A 25,075-nucleotide genomic window follows, 5' to 3' on the forward strand; every position below is an offset into this window, starting at 1 on the left:
TATGTCTCTACTTCCTCATATTCATACTTCCTGCAATTCTTTCTTCAACCCCCCTTCAATCAAGCATTCTTCCTTCCACGGGGCTCCTCTGAAGCTGCTCGTATTCATGTCCTTTCTCTTTCCAAATCTTAGTTGACCTTTCAGCAACGTTTGCCAGTTGACCACTCCTTCTTCCTCTCTGGCCTTTGTAAATCACTCTCTCTTGGTTTCCCTCTTACCTCACTGGTAATGAATTCTTACCTTCTTCTTGTTTTCCTTTGCCAGCTCCTCCTCCTTTACCAACCTCCAAATGTTGAAGAGCCCAACAGTTGGGATCTCTAGCCTGACCTCATTCTGTTCCATCTACATGTGATCTTAAATACCATCCACATGTCTTTCATTTCCAAAAGTGTATCTCAAGCTCAGACCTGAGAGCCAGACTCTTATAGTAACTCTCAGTCTTCTCCTGAGTATCTAAGAGGTATCTCAAAATAAGATGCAGTGGCAGAGACTAGCTAGTTGTTCACCAAATCCTTATTACCTTGAGCTCCCAGTCAAGCATTTCCTAGCTTCCCATGCAGCTGGATGTAGCTCTAGAGCGGGGCAGAGTCACAAGACAGAAAGAGCTTGGATTCATGAATCAATGAACAAAAACATCACTCACTGAATACTCACATTGAACTGTTTTATGAACAAGAAAAGAAAAATCTATTGTGTTCTGCCATTGCTATTTTAAGGTTATTTGTTCAACAACAGTTAGCCTACACAGACTATTACAGATGTCAAAAACTGAACTTGACTCCCCAACCCAAATTCCTTCCCCCACCAATCTTCTCTACCTTGGTAATTCCTTGGTAACTGATGCCTTTCTCCATTATATTACTCAAGACAGAAGCCTTGATATCTTTCTTTTCCTTATCCACACATCCAGCCCACAAACAAGCTCTCTTGGTTCTATCTCTGTATTATTCCAGTTTTGCTAAAATAACTAACAAACTCACAGTGAGTTACAGTAAATATTTATGCCTCACATACAAGTCTGCAGGCTGGCTGTGCTTGTGCTAGGCTTGACTGACCTTGTTTGTGTTCAGCCTAGTTTGGCTCCAGATTGCAAATCAGGTTTGGGTCTGCAAGCCATGTGTCCCATTCTGGGACTCAGAGTGAAGAAGCAATGGCTTCCTGAAACATGCTCTTTTCACATGGGTGGCAGAGCACAAAAGAGACGACAGAAGTTGTCCATGCCTCCTAAAGCTTCAGGTTGAAATCTCAGTCACGATTCGTAATTATCTTGTTTTTACTGGCAATTTCCCCTATGAAAATGCAGGTTCTGTTCCTGCCTGGCGTCTAGTAGGCATTCAACAAATGTTTATGAAATTGATGTTAAATGAGAGGATTCTGGAAAAGCAGTTTGAGGCTACACTGCTAAAGGATATTGAAATATCATGTAGGAGAGTCTGGACTCCATCCTAAAGACATTAGTCAGTCACCAAAGGAGAGGTCTGCTTTAGAAGGGTAACTATGATGGTAGCTGGGTGATGAATGTCTAAAGAGAAGCAGTTAAAAGGTTACTGTAATTGTCTAGGTTAGAGGAGACTTGAGGCATAAACTAGGGCAGAGGGACTAGAAGGGAGACTGCTTTGAGGTGTTATCAACAAGAATCGGTTAATAACAACAGCATTTATTAAGTGCCTAGAGTAGGCCCAGACTTTATGCTATCTTTACAAAAGCCAAGCAAAATGGGAATTGGTATACTAATTTTGCAGATTAAAAAAAAATTTTCAGAGAACTTATATAATTTCCCCCCAGAATCTCACAGCTAAATAAATGACTATTCTGGAATTCCATTGCAGGACTATCTGATTCCCAAGCCCAGGGAGTGAAAGACAAGGAGTGGTGCTAAGTTTCCAGCTAAGGTAATTACTTAGGATGTCCTTTGCTGACATACATACAGGTTTGCTGGGAAAGGTAATGAATGTGGTTTTAGTTACCCTGTGGGTTAGAAGCCTGTAATACAGTAGGTGGTTTGCCTGAAACAGAAACTGACTCTGGTTAACTCGCCAAATAGGGTATTTCTTGGAAGGCTATGGGGACTCCCAGAATCATTGGTAGGCTGGAGGGACAGGCTTCATGAAAAGGTCACAAACCCAGGGAGTTCCAGACAGTGAGACAACAAGAACTAGCCATATGTGTATTCATTGAACAGAGAGTTATTGAGTGCATACTCCATGCCAGGCACCTCAGAGCACTGGGGACACAGCAGTGAAGAGTCAATATCGCCACCTTCATGCAACTTACATTCAAATGGGGCACCCAGGTCATAAACAAATCGGTTAATTAAATCCAAAAATATGTCAGATGGTAGAAAATAAAACAAGGAAGGGGGATAAAGAGTGCCTTGAGGAGAGAGAAGTTGCAATTTTCAATGGAGTGGTCAGAAAAGCCCCTCGGAGAGTCCTGGTCCATCCACTGCTGCAGCCACGTGAATGAATGAGAACTCCAAATGTCCCCTTGTTGCTGTTCATTCTCTTGGAAGTAACATCTGATTGGCAAAGATGAAGGCATGTGCTCACCCCCTTATCTCTTCTGAAATGAGGGAGAGGAAGAATTGCCTTTCAACTTGTATATTTTGATAAGCACTACCTACAAAGAACATACATAAAATGAGGGATTTTCCCAAAAGAGATGAGTGTTTGGCCTCTAAAAACCCAAATAACCACAGGAGTGGATGCAACCAATAAGAGAGTCAAAGAAGAGACTCATCAAAGAGAAGAGTGAGAAGAAAAAATAAAGGATAGCACTTTGGAGAATTTTGAATACGTCTGAAGATGCAGGTTGATGAAGAGGAACTAGTAAAGGAGAGCAGAAGGAAAATAATCTGGAGAGAGCAATGTTTGAGAATCCAAGGATAGAGAGAGCTTACGAGGTCAATGGTGACTTTATGAAGAGGCTTGGAAGAAGACATTGTAAATGGAGAAAGAACCAATGGTGAGTGAAGTAGGGACAGAGTAACCTCTGAGCCAAAATGTTCTACATCATAATTCATGTTGTTATAAAGGAACTTGCAAAATATATTATCCTGTGTCAAAAGGAATGTAGGACTTCTGTCTTCATTTCATTTGAACTTCACAATAACCTTGTGAGACAGGTCTTATCCTCACTGTGAGATGGAGGAAAATGATATCTAATATTCAGTGTTGGAGATTATAAATCTTTTCGTGGAGTGCATCTTGTTAATAGATATCAAAAGACCTTAAAATGTATGTATTCTCTGAACCAGAAATTCCTCTTTAAGGGTATTTAGCCAAAAGAAATAAGAGCACGCATACAGATTTATCTACAAGGTTATATGTTGCTTGTAATAGTAAAGAATTGAAAACAAGCTAGTTCCAACAAGAGGGGATTGGTATGTACATGCTGTGAAATGATGTGCAATCAGTACCAAATAATGCTGCAGAATAAACTGTTCAAGAAAGAAAAAGGGAAATGGTTTATAATTTATGAAATGGAAAAAGCAGACAACAAAAAGTATATACAGTATGATTCCATTTTTGCTTCTTGTGGATTTTTTCCCCATATTTTCCAAAATGTCTGCAATAAACAAATATTACTCTTATAATGAGATTTTTTAAAAGTAAGGTCCTGTGTGGTTAAGTACTTGTCTGTGTCAAACAGGGATAACTGGGAAAGGAGGGGCCAGAATTATGCTCTTGACTCTTCAATCATTCCTTCTACCACCTCAGGCCACGTCTTCTTATATAGAACAGTCAGTAAGTGTCTTACTTATGACTTGTTGCTATAACAAAAATGCCATAGGATGGGTTACTTAAACAGCAAACATTTATTTCTCCAAATTCTGGAGCCTGGGAAGGCAAAGATCAAGGTGCTGGCAGATTCAGTGTCTGATGAAAGCCTACTTCGTGGTTCATAAATGGCTGTCTTGCCTGTGTCCTCACACAACAGAAGGGCCAAGGGAGCTCTCTGGGGTCTCTTTTATAGGGACACTAATCCCATTGATGAGGGCTCTACCCTCAGGAACTAATACCTGGCAAAGGCCCAAGCCATGAATACCAGGGCAGAGGGGATTAGGTTTCAACATATGAAATGAGGTTTGCGTGGGGAGGGGTGGGGGGAGGTAGACAAAGAGTACAACAGAGAACACCGTCAGTCTATAGACGCAAGGGGGAAAAAATGTCCCTCAATAATGTAAAAATGCTTTCCTACTTTTTCTGCTTGCAGTGTTCAGTGAAAACAAGTCCTTTGCAATCAACATGCCAGAAACCCTACCATGTAAGGCCTTCTTGTACTGAAAAAGTTAAAAGCGTGAGAATGGTTGGAAGTTGTTTAAACAACAATAGTAAAGATTTTACGAGACCTCAAAATACTTCCGGATGTGTGGATATGACAAATCAACAAAAAGGAACCAACACCCAGCCTACAGCTTTGTAAGATATAGATTCCAGCCTTTCTACACCTCAACCTGGAAGCACAGGCTCTCGTAGAGAGGGGAAGTACTCCCACATAAGAGACACTAGGGGTGGCCCAGATGTGGCAATCCCTAGTAGGATGTGGGGTATCCAGAGGAAAGGGGTGACGGGCGCACTTAAGGCACGTGAAAACTGTAAAGTTTGGTGCCTTCTGCCGTCGGCGGTTCCAAGGCTGAGTTAACGGCACTTAGATGCAAGCTCTACTCCCTCTGGCTCAACCCTGCCTGCAGGCCTCACTCAAGACCTCATGGGACTTGGACTAGAGGGCCTAACTGAGGCCTGTATTCGCTATCGAAGATCTGTGGATCCCCGAAGCGGTGCGGTCTAGTTCCCGAAGAGCTGGACCCCGGCGAGCGGGCGGCGTGGGCGAGGATGGGTGCGGCCACCACACGGGCAGGGCTCGCCTCCGGATCTTCGCAAAACTAACAACATTAGTTAGGGAAATAGGCTCTAACATCCCTAAATCCCTTCACTTGGCGACTGTAGCAATCTGAGACACTGAGCGCCCCGCACACCCTAGACGCAGCCAGAACGCACCCATCCCAGCCTTGCAGCCCGGCTCTGGCGCCCTGCCCCTTGTCCGCACGCGCCCTGCAAACGCGTGTCCCCGCCCTCACCCCAGAGCCCCTAGAAGCAAGCTACGGTGGCTCTGCTGGGGATAAATTATTACCGTGCTACCGTGCTGCAAACTCAGCCCGAGAAGTATGAACTGGCTGGGACAGTTTAGGAAGGAGGCCACGAGGGCCTTTGCAGAAAGGAACAGATAAATGTATTTGGGAGTAGGAGGGGTAAATCTGTGGACCACGGTGAGGAGGAAGAAAATGCAGTCTCCGCCTCAAGACCAGCGGCCCAGAAGCAATACTCAGCTCTGACACCCAGAGCCCCGCCTCCAGGGCGTGGCCTCGCGCTGCCCCGGGAGAGGGCGGGGACTACTCCGGGCCACGCCCCACTCTTCAGGAGGCCAAGGGTGCCGCACCTACAGTTCCGCTGCGCACTGCGTTCTGCACCAGCCGAGCGAAGGTGATCCGGGTGAGTCCCCGCACCTGCGGGCAGCGAGGAGCGTGGGCCTCGGAGGCATTTCAGCTCCTGCGCTGGGCACCGCTCATATCTCGGCCATCCCAAGCTGAATAGGGACTCGCTCTCTCTCTCCCTTCTTGTCTGTAGGTTTCTTTCTACCTTCCCATCCCCTTTGCCCTCCATCCTCCCCATGATGTAGTGGGTTTGGAGCGTCTAAGCTGGGCCGGCCACGCTATCTAAAACTCAGGGAAATTCTCAAGGTCAACCCTTCCTCAGTTACTTCCTTTTCTCTCCTCCGCTCCCTGGGCTGTGCGGACGCCGGGCTCCTTCTTTCTGCCTCCCAGAACCCACCTGACCTTGCCAACTGCATCTCTGGTGCACAGGAGGGGCGGGCAGGGCACTGCAGGGACAGCTGGCAGTGCAGGCCTGATCGGTAACACAGGTTTTTAAAGTGGCCTGCGAGCGCTGCACCAGCTGCGGATGTGCATGTGTTGCTAGGGACATTCCGGGAGGGCCTCCCAGGGAATTGTGTTTGTTTTCCTCCGGTTTCATAGAAACGTTTGTCGTATGTTTGAATTGGAACCTACGAGTGGGTCATTTCCTACGGCTGCCTTAGAGCAGGAGAGGAGGCGGAATCTTCGTTGAGGTTGATTTCAGAGAATTTCCCTCATCTGGTGTTGCTGCAGGGAGCGCTAGGGCCACAGCGGTGGGGCAGCTGCGGGGCGGTGGAAGGGGCTGGAGGCTGGTTGGTAAGTCATTCTCCGAAGTTCTGGCTTCTGCTGTCACTTTCCTTGGGAGTCACGAGTTTACCGCTACATTGTAGCTTAGGGGACAAGTGAGTGTGGAAAGGGAGGTAAAAGGAAAGCAGAGACAGGAGGGTGGGTAGGAAAAGAACTACGGGCTTGCGGCTTTAATCCGCTAACTGGAGAAAGGGAGATCTGGAGGGAAGGACAGTTACTGCTCTGCAGATATATGGCTCTTTGCAAGTGCTGTAGACCTGGGCATGGTCATGTGGAATTGCCGCAGATCTTCGATTCCTCTGTCGGTGGAAGCAAGGGCATCTCTTGGGAGATCTGTAGATCGCTGGGAGCCTACAGTTTCTGGGAAGCACCCAAGGTTATTGGTCAAAATTACAGACTATGTTTAGGTCAACGAATTCAGTGTTGAGAGCATAGTATCTGAGTCAGGGGATCAAGAACGTTTATTCTCACGGGAGTTAAATTTAACAGAGTTAAATAAGTTTACATCTAAAACCCAAACAAATACTTTCAGCTGGGGAAGACGTTCTGTAAAGCTTCCCTCCTGACAATGTTACAGAAATAGAAAACTTTGTCAAGTGAATCCCCCCACAAATGATGTTACTACACATAAAACAGAGGTACTGTGTAGAGGTACTGTGCCCAGTCATAGAAACGGCACTGCAGGGGACTCCTTAGATTAAGGAACAAAACTGGAGAAGGGCAGCCTTCCCCCTTATTTAGACTTAATCCTGCCAGTTTAGAGTTCAGAGACACAATCCATGAAGGGGAGCCTCTTAACCTGGAGGATAGCAAAGACACTGAACCTATGTGGAGAAATCTAGAATGAAGTGAATGACAAATCAATCTGTCAAAGAGTAATTTAGTGCCTACTGCACAGCTAGCAATATTTAAATATATTCTTCCCTATATTTCTATTTAAATATTCTGAATCTGTATTCAGATCACCCTTGCCAACCACAATTGACCATGAACCATTTAGCGTTTTTTAAAGCAATATGTGTTTAAAAGAATATACTGCTACGGTTTTTACAACTGGTTTCATTAATACTACTTATGAGTATACCATCCTTCTGAAAAAGAAGAATTCAGCAGTTACCAGGTAGTTTACTGCTATGTAAAATAGAATTTTTGCGTTTCCCTCGCTATCTCTTACACTGTCTATGTGCCTATCTTCCTATGGGGAAGTTGTACTACCTTCCAAATACATTTGCAAATACCTTTAAGGAGTTCAGCGTTTAGAATCATCCGTCCCATGTTACGCTATGAGTTCCTTCTAGAGTCGACCCATTTATTAACTGGAACATGTGTTCTAATATTTTGGTGACTTAGTTCACTCTTTTTTATTTAATAGTGTTATTTTATTTCTCCAGCCTAAGAAATGTGAATGATTGTGACACAACTTCATTCTAAGTACAGATAGGCCTGAAGAGTTACACCCCTGTTTCAGGCAGGAGCCTGCAGCCTATGCAGTTCCTTCATTCAGAATGGCTGGTAGCCTGGTGGGGACTTGTTCAGCAGCTGCTAAGAATTCACTGCATACAGTCCACCCACATTTCTTGTGATGGAAAATCCAAATGGTGTCCATGTGACTCATTAGAGATTTTTCTTTTCCTCTTTGGGAAGTCAGGGCTTAGTTTCACTCTGCCCCTCAGTTCCTATATAATGCCAGTTAAGGGACAGGTTGTATGGAAATCGTGATGTAAAAATGAAGTGCCAATTTTTGTGTTGCTTTGCCCTTTGCAAACCCGAATGCCCGAAAGTTTGGAGGATTTTTTTCCCCTGTAATCTCTCCTCCTGTCATACTGCAGTGCTGACACTCATTAAAAAGGAAAAAAAAAAAAAAAAAAAAGTTCCTTTTTGGACCTTTTCCAAGTTTTTTTCTTCTTCCAATTAGAAAGCTCTCAGGCTTTAATCAGTCACGGACTTGGAGTTAATTGTTAGCTTTCTGTTCTCGTTAATATATTTTATGCTCAGGAGAGGGTCCGGAGAGGTAGAAAAGTTTCAAAAGAGGTCAAGTGTGGTCAAACTTGCTCCCCAACCTCATTGAGAGACAATACAGCCAAGGGTTGAGAGCATAACTGTGGAGCCAGACTGCCTGGCTGTGTGTGAATCCAGGCTTTCTCTGTTATAGCTGCGTGTCCCTGGGCAGATTACTAAACCTCTCTGATGTTCAGTTTCTTCATCTGTAAAATGGAGTAATAATATATCATAGGGATGCTGTGAGGGTTTAAATGAGTTAATATTGATGAACTACTTAGTGTTTGATACATATTAAGTAATATATGTGCTAATAATGTGTTATTAATAATCATTGATTTCTCCTACCACTCTTCCTCTAGGTTATATCACTACCCTTCGGCCAACACTGGTCTCCTTTTCATCCTTATACAAGTAAACCCCTTTCCTGTCTCCGTGCCTGTGTACTTGCTGTTTTCTCTACCTGTGTGCTCACTCTCACATCACTGTTACATCCTTCAGAGCCCTTAGCTCAATCTGTTACCTTCCTGTTTCATGATCCTCCTAAGTTGTCTCCCTCCATTTGACTCTGTATTCTGGAAGGTCAGGACCTTCTTTCTCAGTCTTGTTCACTATTGTAGCCCTGTACTGCACGTGGTACCCAGCATTCAGTAGGGGATACATCAGGAAAGGAATCATTCTAAGGCACTACTGAGGAAGGTGGTAGATGTGGACTTAAAGTGAGCATTCCATTTAGGTGAAACACTTTGTCCTGCATTGACTTTGTCAGATCAGCTCCCTTGAATGAATTGTTACAAGATTTTTATTTTCTTCTGCATCCCATAACTTCTCCCCATTCTCTTCCCTGTCCTCTGAGATTGGTGCCTTCAGACTATAGGAAATGTCCTGCAGCCTGTCCCTGGGATCACACCTCCCTGGAGGCTGGGCTCCAGATGGTCCAGCGTGGCTCAGGGCTTTTAGGTCAGCACATCAAGGAACTCTCGCCCATAGGGCCTTTTGGGTCAAGAGTCTGTTTGGGAAAGTTTGTCATCCTACAAACAGGGGAACCTAGGATTTGTTCTGTCTTACAATCTACTATTCTTAGATTCCTGAAGAGCTGAATTACCAGTTTTTCCCAGGGGACACTCAGTTAAGCATATGTGTCTAGTGCCTTTTCGCACAGAAGTCAGACTCCAGAGAAGAAAAGAGCAGGTTATTTGCTTATTTGGCCTTAACAAAGTTTATTTGTGTCAGTGCAGGCTCATCCCACGTAACCAGGAAACATTCACTTGGACTTGAGCATCAAGCTGGTCCTTCCCTCCCCCCTCCCGCTCTCAGCCAGTGCAGTAATGTAGTTGTCCTCAGCACTGACAGTTCACGAGAGTGTTGGAATTAAAATGACATGTGGAACTTGAATATTTTATATTCCAAGCTGTGGCCACTTAACTATAAAATTGAATATATTTGAATTTATAGGACATTTATCTCTTAAGAAGACAGATCTTCCATCCCCCTAACTAGTAGTGTGCTTCCACTTTCCAAGTGTTCTGCCAGCAACACTGATGAGGAATTAAAGAATATGAGAAACCGGGAAAGACCCACTTTATTACCTGCCTCTGCTGTTTGCCTCACTTGAGTTAATATTCAAGGCTGGACAAATAATGGCCTGCCTATTCAACTAACTTTTCATTTTTAGCCCTTGGAGTGATATTTACTGAATATGCAAAACAATTGTGGGGAATAGTTATTTTTCTTCACATCGTTATTATTCCTTCTCTCAACTGTCCATGTACTCTTTTTTTAAATTTTTTTAAATAAATTTATTTATTTTATTTATTTGTTTTTGACTGCATTGGGTCTTCCTTGCTGCGCGCAGGCTTTCTCTAGTTGCGGCAAGCAGGGGCTACTCTTCGTTGTGGTGCGTGGTCTTCTCGTTGCGGTGGCTTCTCTTGTTGCGGGGCATGGGCTCCAGGTGCGCGGGCCTCGGTAGTTGTGGCTCGTGGGCTCTAGAGCGCAGGCTCAGTAGTTGTGGCTCACAGGCTCTAGAGCGCAGGCTCAGTAGTTGTGGCTCACAGGCTCTAGAGCGCAGGCTCAGTAGTTGTGGCACACAAGCTTAGTTGCCCTGCGGCATGTGGGATCTTCCCGGACCAGGGCTCAAACCCATGTCCCCTGCATTGGCAGGTGGATTCTTAACCACTGCGCCACCAGGGTAGCCCCCGTGTACTCTTTTTAAAATCTCACTGCCATTTGAGACTTTGACACTCAAACAGATTTTATCATCTGTGTACTGTAGAAGTGACCAGACTGGCGTTCTGAAAATGTAGGATGGACCCAAAGAAATTCTGTGACTCTCCTTTTTTTCTCTCCCATCATGGAAACAGGGAATTACTTTTGTGCTGCTTGCCTCTAGGATCTCAAGTTTCTCCATTTAGCTTTTTTTTTTAACATCTTTATTAGAGTATAATTGCTTTACAATGGTGTGTTAGTTTCTGCTTTATAACAAAGTGAATCAGTTATACATATAATGTTCCCATATCTCTTCCATTTAGCTTTATATGGGCTCAGCTGCCTTGCCTAGAAATAATTTTGAGGACTATTCCTTTGTAGATACATTTGGAGGCAGAAACGAGGCTGGACAGCTACCTCATTAAAAGAGTACAGGCTGAGTAGACCCCTAGCACAACCTCAGAGTTTTTGGAACCTCCCAGTGTTGGGGACTCATGGTGGTCCATTTGATGTGATCAGATGAAGCCCTTTAAGTTACCATCCTTGTATTATTCTCATGAAAATACCATGTAAAAGAAAGGACCGGGGCTTCCCTGGTGGCAAAGTGGTGAAGAATCCGCCTGCCAATGCAGGGGACATGGGTTCGAGCCCTGTCTGGGAAGATCCCACATGCCCTGGAGCCACTAAGCCCGTGCGCCACAACTACTGAGCCTGCGCTCTAGAGCCCGCGAGCTACAACTACTGAGCCCACGTGGCACAACTACTGAAGCCTGCACACCTAGAGCCCGTGCTCTGCAACAGGAGAAGCCACCGCAATGAGAAGCCTGCGCACTGCAAGGGAGAGTAGCACCCGCTCGCCGCAACTAGAGAAAGCCTCACACAGCAATGAAGACCCAACACAGTCAAAAATAAATAAATAAAATAGCTAAATTTTAAAAATAAAATAAAATGAAGGACCATATATAAGGAAGATTGGATTAATAATACAGCAGCCAAATAAGTATTTTAATGAAACATTGGGGAATGGCTCCAAGTCAGTCTATAAGTGCTTTAGCATTGTCCCATTCCTGATGCATTAAAAAAAAAAAAAAAGACTGCTGAGAAATTGCAGTACAGTTGGAGGGGAGCAATCTTGCAAATGGAAGTAAGGGTTACCATTGTCCACACTGGTTTTTATTTGTTTGAGGGCAAAGAGAGAGCTGAAAGTTGAAATCCTCTCTCCCTTAAGACATTTGATAGATTTTCATTTAGGAGAAGATAAGTTGTAACTTCATGGCTCAGAAGTCATAAATTATTTGAGGCCAGTGCCCAACTGATAAAGCCTACCTTTTGCTCCATTTGTGCAGTGTTGATTGTGTCCTGGGGAATTTCTGTTGGCAGCTAAGATGGAGTGGAGTAAATAAGTGAAGGAGAGCTTTACCCCAGGAGTATTCCGTTGAATGTAGTTGAGGAGGTTCTCTGAGTAACCCTTTTGTAACTGAAGGAACCCCTGCCCCAGTGAGATAAGGCAAGTGGTGGCAGAAGCAGGAATTGGAGGAAAAGTTGAGCGAAGTATAAGCGCTGGAGTAGTTATGCTTCCAGTTGAATCTGTCAGTCACATTCCTATAGGAGAGTACCTTAGCCAAATATCATAATGAAACTCCATGTTGCTAACTCAGGCACTGGAATAGAGCATACCTCCTAGGGGTGAGACCAACACTGCCTCATTTGAAGTCCAAGCTTGATCACTCTAAAGTAAGACTTTACAATGGTGACTTGTAGCTTTTTAAAAATCCACTGGGGGGCTTCCCTGGTGGCACAGTGGTTGAGAGTCCACCTGCTGATGCAGGGGACACGGGTTTGTGCCCCGGTCTGGGAAGATCCCACATGCCGCGGAGCGGCTGGGCCCGTGAGCCATGGCCGCTGAGCCTGCGCATCCGGAGCCTGTGCTCCGCAACGGGAGAGGCCACAGCAGTGAGAGGCCCGCGTACCGCAAAATAAACAAACAAACAAAACATTCCCAAAAGGATCTCTATCATTAAATAAGTGACACGAATTTCCTAAATAAAAAGAAAAACTAATTCCTTTTAAACCTTCGACTTAATGTTCTCTCAACTGAACTATTTTGACTCAAGCCTGCCAGGAAACAGTTAACTAGGAACATACACCTCTGTAGTTACTAATAAGTGAAGACAGAACAGAAACACTTCTGTCCTATCTCTGCCTCTCCCCAACCCTTTTAGTTTCATTTTTTTTGGGGGGGTTGGGGGGATTTGTACACAGTTTCTGATCGTTGGTATGAAGGAAAAATCTGGAATTGGGTATTTGTTTACTTATTTGCCTGCTTCCCCCAGTAAAACATGAGCTTCCTGAGGGCAGGGACCAAAGTCTGGCTTGTTCACCTCATCCCCAGCATGGGCCCACTGAGTAGCACATAGTAGGCACTCAATAAACTTGAACAAGTAAATGAATGGGTGCTCAGCCCCATGCGGGGATAAGCATGTCTGGCTACAGGGAGGGTCTGCATGACTGCAGTTTGCTGATTTCCATAGTCTGTACTAGAAGACTGCTTCCTTCTGAATACTCCTGCCCTTCAGATAATAGATTGTAACATGGCTGGCTATTAAGAGTTCAAAAAGGAGGGGAATATATGTAGTTCTAAGCTTTGTTTGCTATTTTAAAATGATAATTCTAAATTATAAATTCTTAAATGTATCTCATCATCATGTATTCGAACATCCGCTTTTATCACTGAATCAGGGCAGAGACAGTTAACAGAACATTAGCACACATAGTATAACCTGATATATAACATTTATTGAGTACTTACTATGTGACAGGCATCCTGATGGGTGTTCAGAGACAGTGTCCCCATTTAATCTTTACAACAACTATATGGTGTGGGGTAGGTGCCGTGATTATCTCCAATTAACAAGTGAGGAAACCAAGGATGCTTGAAAGACGTTGAGTAATTTTCCCGAGGACACACAGCTAGGAATATGAGATCCAGGTTCTAAACCCAGACAATGTGATTCCAAAACTTACCTGCAAGGCTGTCTCTATAGTGCACATAGTGGATAAGTGACAGGATTCAAGCTAAAAATCAGGTCCGATTCTTTGGTTCCTTTGTAACATACTGTCTATTCCTCCTGTCTCCTCAATTACTAATTATTGTCAGGCCATTTTTTTACATAACTTTTTTGGTATATATTTGCTCATTTTGCACATTATAGAAAGGTACAAAGGAAAATCTATAATTCAGCCATCTGGAAATAGCTATGCTTATGATTTTGATATTTTCTTCTTTAATTTTTTTCTATTATTGAGAAAACTAGATATACTCTTTGTTTTCTTTTTTTTAATTTAACATGCTGTATATTAAGTGTTTCACCATCTTTAATGTTTCACCATTTTTAATGGTTATATACTATTCTGTTTTACAGATATATTATTTATTTAATTAGTCCTCTTTGTTTGGACATCTATACCATTTCTGTTTTTGCTGTTATAAATAGTGCTGAAGTGAATGTCTTTGAACCAAATCTGTTTGCCTTCCTGATTATTACCCCAGGATAGATTCCCAGTAGAATTAATGAGCAAAAGGTTATGAACAATGTAAAGTATATTGCCTGCCACCAGGCTGTCCTCCAGGTGGTTCTGTTTTACACTTCTCCCAGCAGCGTGTAATACTACCAAGTAACTAAATAAATTTTTATTTGTACAAATCATAAATTTTAATCTTTACAGCTGGTGTGCAACTAACCTCGGAAACTGCGTGATAATTAACAAGTGCTATTATACAACCAAGTGAGTTACAAAGTAATCTATACCAGTCATGAAAGTTCAGCTCCAAAAGGACCACTGGACTGCTGTGTGTCTATCACCATGTAGAAGGCAAACTCTAGGGCAGAGTTCCCACCCCCAAGAACCTTATCTTGTTGGGTGGATATAGGGGTTGCCAGTGACACAGAGCAGGTATGTAATCAACAAACTATAGTGTGCAGTCCGAATGCGTGCTCATGTCAGAAAGAGGTTGTGTTGCACGTATCAGCTTCTCAAGCCTGTGCTCTGGGAGCTATCGGCTAGCTGCGGGACCGGCCCAACCTCGGGCGTGGCTGGAGCTGCCTGGAACGTGGCTGCTGTGAGCCGAGGTGCCTCCCCTTTCGCCAGTGTACGCACCCACACCCACGACGGGGCGGGAGCGTGCATCTCTTTGCCCTCAGAAAATAAGAATTCAGCAAATGACAAAGTTTTTTTTGAACCCTAAGTGAATTAAACTGATTCTTTCCTTAAAGGACAAGACTTAAGCGTTTTGCAGTCCCTACTGGATTTATGTTTTCAGCAGCTGTAGCGACAGAGCTTTTCTCTGTGTTCTGATCTCCTCTTTCTCCAGGAATTCATACATCCAGTTGCTTCCATTGTTTCAGTAGAGGCTTTGAGAGGGAAAAAGGAAACTGACATGGGTTAGGCACACACTTTATGCCAGGCACTGTGCAGAGCAGAGGAGGCATTCTGAAAGCAACCTGGACTTACAGCTTGCTTCACTTATTCCACAGCTTTCTATAAGCACACACTCTGTGCTTGGCACGGGGGATGCCGGACACACACGGTCCCTCCCTCACAGGAGCTTAGTATCTGATGCAATTGGCTGCTCTCTCTGATCACACCAGCCCTGATCACACCAGCTGGGAAGTGCTGGCTACAATGGCCTGTGAATGGCCTGTGAAGCAGGGCTCCTCACGTGGTGAAAGTGCAAGGAGGTGTGTGTGTGGGGGGCGCTGAACAGGCTTGGCTCCGGCACCTATGCAGGTGTGTCCAGGGCTCCTGCAGGGAGAGCCTTGGGGAGGGCCGCCTCTCTCCTCCCGCCCCTAGTACGCTCACTGTTTCCTGACCAATTACACTGTCCTTTGCACACTACCCATTTTAGCATCGGACTCTGGGTCTCCCTTACTGTAAATTCTCTGTCCTTCAAAGGTCTTGTTCCTGGCTCTGCTTGCCCTCACCTAGATTCTTTTCCCCTCAGTACCTATCACCATAGCAAAGTGTCAAGAGAGTCACTTTCACTAGGGTGTGACTGCCTAAGAGTGTAACCTCCCAGGTTGCATTTATACTTTGGAAGAGGAGGTCAGTAGTAAACATTAATTTCTAATTGCAGGTTTTTAAGCGGTTGCCTTTCTGAGTGTTCATTGCCTGCAACAGAAACATCTACTCAAAAGATACTTCTCTGTCCTGCCACCTAGCTTCTCCTACCCAAATCCTTACAGGCCAGAAAAACAGAGGCCAGTGACCGAGCCACCGAATATGTTTTGCCTGGGCTAGCTGGAGTATTTGGGGAAGAATTCTAAAACCTGCTCTGGTCTTAGCTCTGCCCTCATCTCTCTACCTGAGCCTCCATTTCCTTTTCTGTAAAATGGAGCTTATGGGATTTGGGGGGAGATGAAAAATGAGCTGAAAAGTCTGCACCAACACAAGGTGACCCCAGGCTGTGTGAGAGCCTAGTCGCCTGTCTAAAGGTGAGGTCTGAACAGACTTTCAACTTGCACACTTTGACCTAAACCAGATATGCTTAATTGTATCGTTCTTAAACAGGCGGCTTTTGACAAAGTTAGAGACAGCTCCATTTTCAGTTGCCTGTTTGGCCCAGATGGGTTGAACTCCAGGGATATCAGGTAGTCATATTTATTTATTTTCAAAGAGGTGTTCAGTATTCACCCCATATTTTTGTTTTAATAACTACTACCAAAGCTTCCTCCCCAAGCTGATTTTCTAAACTCTGGAAAGGACCAATTCTAAAAGAGAATGAGGGCAGGGAAGCTTGGAAGGCAGCCAAAGACTCCTTGCTCTCCACAGCCACACAAGATGGCCCAGGAGAGGCTGACCTGGAGGTGATTCCCATGCTGAGTCCTGGGGATGGCCCTTTCCAGTGTGTGTGTCCCCTGTCCCGGAGGAGGGAATGCTGGGTGCCCCTCCACAAGCAGCTCCAGGTAAAGAAAGAATATAGCAGGGGAAACTAACGGGAATTATTGTGAAACATGGTTGGGGATGGGCAGGTTTTAGGATTTTGGTTCCAAATGTTATTTTGCAGACCTAAGGGAAGCTTACTTTTAAAGAACTGACCTGTTTGCTGGCCCCAAATTCCACACTGAGAAAGATTCTGTGATCCCAATGTCAGTTCAGCTCTAAATCATCAAGTGGGATTGAAAGGGGACATTGGAACTGAATTGGAACCTAAATTTGAATCCCAAATCGGATACTTTCTCTTTTAGACCTTGGGAATATTACTTAACCTCTGGGTGCTCTTTGGAAAATAGGGATATTAGCATCTTGTTGGGTTGTTTGTGAGGATGGCTAAAACATTTTGGAGCAGGGTAACCTTCCCAGGCTTTCAGGAGAGATTGCAGCCAAACAGTTTTAGGGGTGGAATTTTTTTTTCTTTGGCCACACCATGTGGCATGCGGGATCTTAGTTCCCTGACCAGGGATCGAACCTGTGTCCCCTGCAGTGGGATCGTGGAGTCCTAACTACTGGACCACCAGGGAATTCCCAGGGATGGAAATTTTAAACACACAGGAGCTGTTGGCCTGTGGCAGCCATACACGTGATGGGACAGCAGCTAAGGATCTCTGGAAGCATTGTAGCTATTTCTCTGTGTCCTGCTCTGACCCTTCAGACATCTGGTGATCAGTGCTCAGAGAGACTGGAGGGCAGCACTAACTTACTCTGAATTTATTAGGGCTTCTTCCCACCCAGCAGGTTTTCCTCTCCTTGATCTCCAGTCTGTTTCTTTCCTTCTTTCTTCTTTCCTCCTGGAGCAGGACAAGAGCTAAAAGAGCTGAAATTGCTGAACATTGAAAAATGCTGATATGAGCTTTTTCTCCAAACATTTCATATGAAATTTTTCAAACATGCAGAAAAGTTGGAAGAATTGTATAGTGAACATCCATATAGCCACCACCCAGGTTCTAGCATTAATATTTTGGTATATTAGCTTGCATCATCATTTTTTGATGCATTTCAAAATAAGCTGCATTGCAGACACTAGAACACATCATGGGGTTAGTTTTGAAGCATTAATTTGATGAAGAATCTGGGTTCTCCAAGAGCTGCCCAGAGCCTTGCTCTGGCTTTCAAAGAACTATAACTGATCCCTTCCCTACCAGTGTGATATTTCTGCTGCTGTACCAGCATGTGTCTCAGGATCCAAGGGAGGCCCTAGGGTTCCTGCCCTGAGTGTCCCCGATGCCAACAGACATACAAGCGAAAAACTTGGAATCACTGTGTACTTACTGACTATATCCTGTTTCTTTCTCTTTCCCTCTCTCTTTCTTTCTCTCTCTCTCTCTGTCTCTCTCTCTCTGTGTAACTTAGTATATCTTTTAGCATTTTGCCTTGCTAAATATTTTTTTAAATTGTGGTTTTTAGTGGCCAGACCATCCAATAGCAATGACTACTGCAGTGGTTTAGATAAATCTCATACATGCGATGTTGATCAAAAGAACTCAGGCGCAAAAGAGAATATACAATGTGATCGTGAACTTTTCTGTGTGTATATTGCAGACTTGAATCATTTTTTAATTCTGTTGGGTGGTATACAGTAATATCGGTATACAGTAATATCTCTACCTCTTAGAACCACCAGATCGCTCACGCCTCTTTTTGATCTGTAGGGATATGTTTGCTGGTAACAAAACATCCCACTCTTGAGGCCTCCTGCAGCTTGGAGCCCACAGTGCCAGGTGGCGGCCTAATGTGTTCTTTCTCCCACAGAGTCAGGATGGCTGTCCTCTCTAAGGAATATGGTTTCGTGATTCTAACTGGTGCTGCCAGCTTCCTAATGGTAACTCATCTAGCCATCAACGTTTCCAAGGCCCGCAAGAAGTACAAAGTGGAGGTGAGTGGGAACACAGCGGTGTCTCTGTGGGTTCGTCGTGGCAAGAACTTGTTTTCAGTTGTGGAGGGAAAGGTGAGGTGCTAGTGGTCAGTGGTGGCAGTTTCCGGCCTGTTCCTATTAGAAATTCTGCACCTGTCTGGCAGGAGGAAGCCGAGAAATATGGGGCCCTTCTGGAGAGTCATTTCCATCTTGTTTTACTTTTGTCTCTTCTGTAAAAAGACCAGGTGTGCTTTTGGCTGGAGCTCTTTGCTAGGAAGACAGTTATTTTCTAAAGGGGGTTAAATAGGAAATTCCCGGGCTGTCCAGTGGTTAGGACTCTGCGTTTTCACTGCCAAGGGCCCAGGTTCGATCCCTGTTTAGGGAACTAAGATCCCACAAGCTGCACAGCGAGGCCAAAAAAAAAAACAGGGGTTGGAGGGGGTTAAATAGCAGTTGTTTCCTGGTGTGCCACTTTAAAATGATGTCTTCTGGTGATTTTCCTGTTTCCCAAGTAGAAACGAAGCACATGGTGCTGAGTTAGCCTGTGTCTGGACATCAGACATAGGGAGGAGGTCTGTTGAATGCTTCCTTTAGCTCTAGCTGATCTAGAAGGGATAATTACTGAAGCTGTCCCTGGTGAGCAATTTTAAATGTCTACTTCTTTTGAGCAATTTCTAATTAGAGCTCCTTTTAAAGTTTTCATGTCTAGTTTATTATTTTGATGGACACATTAAAACTCTCACACACTCAGTTTCTGTTCCCCCATTAAGGGGAACCATAAAAGGATGTGGTATTTGCTGACTCTTGGGAAGGAGCTATTTCCCAATGGCATCCTTGTAATACATCCCAAAGCCACCCGTGATGGCATAACGTTAACAAAAACCCTGAATTTGGCACAAGCTGCCTCTATCCCTTGAATGGCACAGACATATATTCTCGTCACTGGATATTAATAGACACAGATTGAATCTGCCTCTGAGAATGAGGCCTCTGTCACCACATGCATGTAAGCAGAAACTGAATGATCATCTTACCAAGGTTATGGCAGAAGATGCTTTGGGATACATTATCTTTAAGGTGGATTTTAACTCTCAACACTGAATGCTACACTTGACCATTTGATCACACACTTTGTTTTAACAGTATCCTACAATGTATAGCACTGACCCTGAAAACGGACACCTCTTCAACTGCATTCAGCGGGCCCACCAGAACACGTGAGTGCTGGCCCTGCCCGGCCCCCAAGACATCTGCAGAGCGGGTGTTTTCTGTACAACACCTCAACCCTTGGTACTCTGTTTGCTGAGTAATAGCAACGATGATGATCATGAATACTCATTAAAAGTATCATTAAAAATGTATAAGTGAACAGATTAAATATTAAGCAAAATTAAGAGTTGTTAGGATGGTGGGATTCTAGATAACCTTTTCTTTTTTTCTTCCATTTCTTTTATTTTTAATTGAAGTAAAATTGATTTACAATGTTGTTAATTTCTGCTGTACAGCCAAATGATTTAGTTATAAATATATATATTCTTTTTTGATATCCTTTTCCATTATAGTTTATTACAGGATATTGAATATAGTTCCCTGTGCTATACAGTAGGACCTTGTTGTTTATCCATTCTATATATAATAGCTTTGCTAAACCCAAACTCCCACTTCATCCCTCCCCCAATGCCCTTTTCAAATATGAATTTAATGCTGCATTACTCTTCTGCGGTATTTGCAGCAAGTTCACTCTAAACTGATACTGAATCTCTGAGCCCAGGGGGTGAGAGGCTTTGAGCTCTGCAAGGAAATCTACTCTAATTCGCCTCATCAGTTTGTTAGATTGGAGGTCTTTGACTCACTGTGTTCTGAGTTACCTCTAATCTAATCCCAAGCAGAGCAAAAGAAGGTGGATCTTAGTGGTCAGGCCTTCCGCCTCTGGTCAATGTTTATTTTTATTCTCAAGTTTCTAACTTGGCAAGTAAGAATGTACAGGGTTCTTAGTTTTACGTAGACATACTTATATAGAGCACTTAAAAGGAAAAAAAAAACTTTTTTTTTTTTATCTATTCCAGGTTGGAAGTGTACCCTCCCTTCTTATTTTTTCTAGCTGTCGGAGGTGTTTACCACCCAGTAAGTTTTTCCAGGGAGGGGGTTCATCTAATTAGATTGAATAGATTTAATTCACTGAGCCATTCAGGAGGGAAGAGGAAATGAAAATTTAATGAACATCTTCAATGTCTAGGCACCATGTATTTAAAAGAATTTCAGTTACTTCTTATAAAGTTCCTTAAAGTAGGTAGCATTTTTCCCGTTTTTTACAGATAAGGAGAAACCTCTTGGATACTATGTAACTTTCTCAAGATCAAATAGCTACAGAGTAGATGAATCAGAATTTGAACCCAGGTCTCTCTGATCCTAGGAGGTTCATGTCCATTGAGTTTTCCTTTGCCACATTATTCATGCAACGAACATTTCCTGGACACCGGAAGTTACTGCAGTGAACAAAACAGGCAAAGACTCCTGGTTTCGTGGAGCTGACTCTTAGTTGGGGGTCACAGACAAAAAGCAATTCAAGGACATCGCGTAGCATGTTAGAAGGTGATGCGCCCCACAGAGGAAGCAAAAGCAGGGATGGTGGAAAGGGAGTGCCTGGGGACTGGGGGGGACAGTGCTGAGTGGGGCAGTCAGGAGGAGCGCCTTGTTGCGAAGGTGACACTTAAGCAGTAGGTGAGGGAGCAGGTGCTGCAGATGTCTCCAGACACCTCCAGGCAGGAGACGAGCAAGGGCGAGGCCCTGGGGCAGGAGCCTGGCAGGTCTGTGTGGTGCACAGTGAGTAGGGCGGCTTCAGTGGTGAGCAGGAGGTGAGGGCTGGAGGTGAGGGTGGACCTCGGGGCCTTGTGGGCCGCTAAGGCCCTTGTGAGCCTTAGGTTTGGTCTGCACTACACCTTATCTAAATAAAGCAAGTTTATCTGAGCCTGATTAGTTGCCATTGGGGTCTTGCCTTACACAGAAAGTGTTTCCTTTCCAGGGCCCAGGTTTCCCCTCCACTGAGTTCAGACCGGAGTGCTGGCACCCCACATTTCTGGTTCTGAGACTTTCATAAGCCTCTGGTCTGTGCCTGAATGGCCTTGTGCTTTCTTTGTCAGCTGCCAGAATGGCACATCTATAGTTCATGACCTCAAAGTCTTGTATTTGTTTCAAAGAAAAGTCTGCTACTCTCTTAGAGAAGATATTTCTTTCTTGTGCCTCTAGAGAGCCCCAGTCCTAGCAAGTAACTAGGCTAGCTGGTCTAAACAGACTAGCTGGTCTCTCTAGGTGTCACCTGATGTCCACCCCAGCCCCATTGCTGTCCCACTCCCCTAGATCCCATTCCTTGTGCTTAGTTCTTGGAAATACTCTAAGACTACTCTGAAGACAAGCACCTGATATTGTTCCCGGGTTGACGGTAATTACGCGACTTTAAAGAGAGACCAGGCAGAAACTACAGAGCTTCTAGATAGTGACTTGTGTGCCTGGGGGTTTATTTATAGTTGTTTCATTCTCCTACTGATACTTAACTTCCATTAAATCATCAAAAAAACAAATAAAAATCATAAAGTAGGAACCTCACCCCCACTGATGCCACTGCTAAACTGAAAAGACAGTTGGGGACAGTGACGCACAGTGACTCACGTCCTCACACACCCTCTCTCTTCCTCTCCCCTGTCTCCTTTAGACCAAATGGGTTCGTCACCCCAGCAGGGTGTCCAAATGGAAGGATTTCCCATCTTGCATGAGTTTTCACTCTCTCTTCCCAAGGGTGTTGGGAATGGGGAGACTTTCCCCTCCAACACCACATGTTCTGGGATTCACAACATGACACACTCCCCCGACTGTTTCTAGTGGAGCCCCATGCCTATGCGTGGGCCGCAGCACAGCCCCTCAGAGCCCTCCCAGGGGGGACCTGGCTGAGACGAAGCAGCACACAGCTGTGGAGTGCACAGTCCATCTCCTGTCCACAGGGCTCCTCCCCTAGTCCTGCCTTTCAGTCGGTTTCCTCTCCTGGCTTACTCTGTGACCCCCAGGCCTGCCTCTCCTTCCCCTGCGCTCTAGCACACTGAGTCCCCTGGGGCAGGCCGGGAGGTTCCTCCCATCCCACCTACCTAGGAGAAGGCCAGCAATCACCTCCCAGGTCTCTGAGCAGTTCATAGAAGGATCACAGCGCTTTGATTTTCCTGACTGAAACAACTTCATTCTACCCTAACTTTGGTAGGGAGTATTTTACTATATCCATGAAACTGTTAACTTTTTGTTAAAACATTGTGTAATCAATCCTAGATGTTAATAAAATTCTGCCTGTTTCTTTCATGCAAATAACTAACGGAGCCCTTTTATTTTAGCGTGTAGTTTCTGGCTTGGGCTTGGCCTGGATTGTTGGACGAGTTCTTTATGCTTATGGCTATTACACAGGAGGTAAGGACATATTAACATCTGTCAAGGAAACAAATTTAGAATTTATACTACTATATTTTCCTGTTTAGCAGGGCTTTAAGAAAAGGGAAAGTAACTTGATATTTAGGTGAAAGATCTGTTATCTTCTTTCTTTTTATTAACCTTTGAATAGTAACAAAGCGCATTCTGCATTTTCAGTGTGTCAATTGCTGTTCTAAGAACTTTGCATATGCTGTTTAGCCTTACAACAATTCTATGACATAGATAATATTATTTTATAGATGAGGAAACTGAGGCTGAGAAAGATTAAGACTCTAGGTCACAGAGCTACTAAGTGTAAACTGGAAAGTCAGGATTCAAACCCAGGCAGTCTGAGCCCAGATCCCCTGCTCCTAATCAGTGCTATAAATGGTGTACCTGAGAGAAGGGGGAAGAGATTCTTCTGGCTGTCCTTACCTCTTGGGAGAGGGAAAACTCCAAAAGATCCTGGAGCAAAGGTGCTCTAATTATTATCCCATAATGTGTTTTAAAGTTCAATACTGTTGTGGCACACGACTTTGCGTGCAGTATCTGCCATACTGACAGCTTAGGCTGAAGAGCTGGTTGACCTCCTAAGACTAGATGGTCTAACGTACAGCTCCAGGTGCCTTGACAGAATGGCTGGTGGATGTTGACAGCATTGTCACTGTGGAACACCCCCAGTAACTTCTGCTCTTTCCTCTTTTTTAGAACCTAGAAAGCGGAAACGGGGAGCCCTGAGCTTCATCGCCCTCATTGGCCTGATGGGCACCTCTGTGTGCTCTGCTTTCCAGCATCTTGGTTGGGTTAGAACTGGCTTGAGCAGTGGGTGCAAAAGCTGCCATTAAAGAGTTATAGGGTGTTTTGAAACTCTCATTCATTTTGAGTGACTTTTATTTTCAGTGACTTTTTTTTTCCCCTAAATAAAAACTTACCTGGCGTCAGCCTCATACCTAACCCTGACTCTATCACTTATTTTTTTTTGTCTTTATCTAAAATGTAAGTAGCCTGTTCCTAGTAGATGAGAGAGGGGCCACAGGTATTAAGCACCCCTTCTCACCCTGCCAGAGGATGTTTACTTAATGTGTGAGCTGGAAAAAGGTCTAATTGTGGAAATATGTTCATAGTCGGGCCACAGCAATGAAAAACTGGGGCTCGAAGAAAGTCTTTTACTGTTAGTTATGATATAAGATTATCTTATCACTTGCTAATACATAGGATAACAATAGGATTTTTTAAAAATCTCAATTGAAGATTGCTTCTAATGCTTAAAAACTGAAATGATAGACTAAATTTAAGGTTATGAAACTTAATAGAGATGAATCTAATTTCCTGCATTTGGATGCAAAGATCTGATTGCATAGGTACAAATGGGGAAGGACACCCTTAGCAACAAAATATGGAAGACTTAAAAGGTTTTAGCTGACTTGGAGAACAATGCGAGTTGGCAGAATGAGATGGCTGTTCCAGAAATGAATGTGGCCCTAAACTACTTGACCGTAATAGTGTCTAGATCTGTGCTTTCCAGTACAGCCACTAGCCACATAGGACTATTTACATTTAAATTTATGCTATACTATATAAATAAAACAAACAAAAATATCAGCTCTTTAGTTGCTCTAACCACATTTCAAGTGTTCAGTAGCCTTTGAGGATTAGATAGGATTTGAACCCAGGCCTGACTCTCAAATCCATGCTTTTTCCATTGTACCCCACTACCACTTTGAGGAGCTAAAACATTTAAGGATAGAATGCCCTGGTCAGCAATTGAAGATGGTCAGCTTTGGCCAGGTGACTGCCTGGAGTCCTCAGGGCATTGGATGAAAAAGCTGGACTAGATCAGTGTTGGTTCATGAGAAATTTTCACCAGTGGAGAGCAAAATAAGAAAAATGAGGACTGTTTTCATAAAGCTTTAACTTGTATTCTTTTTTACATTAAAATGTCCCTTTATGAAATGATGGTGGTGATGAATAGTATGGTTTTTTTGTTCCTGACTTAAAAAGATAATATAATTAAAAATTTGTAATAAGCTAGGGTTGTGGTTTGGGTTGATTTTATTTTGATTTTTGCCTTTTTGGTTTTTGTTTGATAAGAAATGCACCTAAAGAGATTGGAGAACTTGTTAAGGTTTCTTTTCTCATCAGAGTATAGGAGGCATCAGTGAAGCAGGGCAGGGGAGACATGGAGACAAAGTTGGGTTTTCACCTTTGTTTGAAGTCTTAACAGGGTATGCTTTTCAAAGTAATATGATCCATCTTTGTCATTTTGCTATTATAGAATAGGCCCAAAGGAAGTTTTATAAGGAACCCAACACATGAAAGGGTGCTGTGGTTGAAGTGGGGAACCCAGAGCTCTGCCT

General features: G+C 43.9%; 1 protein-coding gene across 3 annotated transcripts; it reads left to right on the plus strand.

Moving 5' to 3' along the window:
* The first annotated feature begins 5,327 nt into the window (after positions 1 to 5,327).
* Positions 5,328 to 23,672, plus strand: MGST3 (microsomal glutathione S-transferase 3). 3 transcript variants are annotated; one of them, XM_027096849.1, is made up of 6 exons: positions 5,328 to 5,492; positions 18,170 to 18,293; positions 19,416 to 19,489; positions 20,339 to 20,396; positions 22,646 to 22,718; positions 23,427 to 23,672. In XM_027096849.1, exons 2-6 carry the CDS (start codon positions 18,177 to 18,179, stop codon positions 23,561 to 23,563), a joined length of 459 nt encoding a protein of 152 aa, XP_026952650.1. In that variant the 5' UTR covers positions 5,328 to 5,492; positions 18,170 to 18,176; the 3' UTR covers positions 23,564 to 23,672. The 3 variants fall into 3 exon arrangements, with proteins under 3 accessions (XP_026952650.1, XP_026952651.1, XP_026952649.1); XM_027096850.1 differs by lacking the exon at positions 5,328 to 5,492 and adding an exon at positions 5,602 to 5,623; XM_027096848.1 differs by lacking the exon at positions 5,328 to 5,492 and adding an exon at positions 16,261 to 16,386.
* The last annotated feature ends 1,403 nt before the right edge of the window (positions 23,673 to 25,075 follow it).

Source organism: Aethalodelphis obliquidens, unplaced genomic scaffold, assembly GCF_003676395.1.
Source record: "Aethalodelphis obliquidens isolate GAN/ISIS:26980383/991018 unplaced genomic scaffold, ASM367639v1 scaffold109, whole genome shotgun sequence".
NCBI classification, from domain to species: Eukaryota; Metazoa; Chordata; class Mammalia; order Artiodactyla; family Delphinidae; genus Aethalodelphis; species Aethalodelphis obliquidens.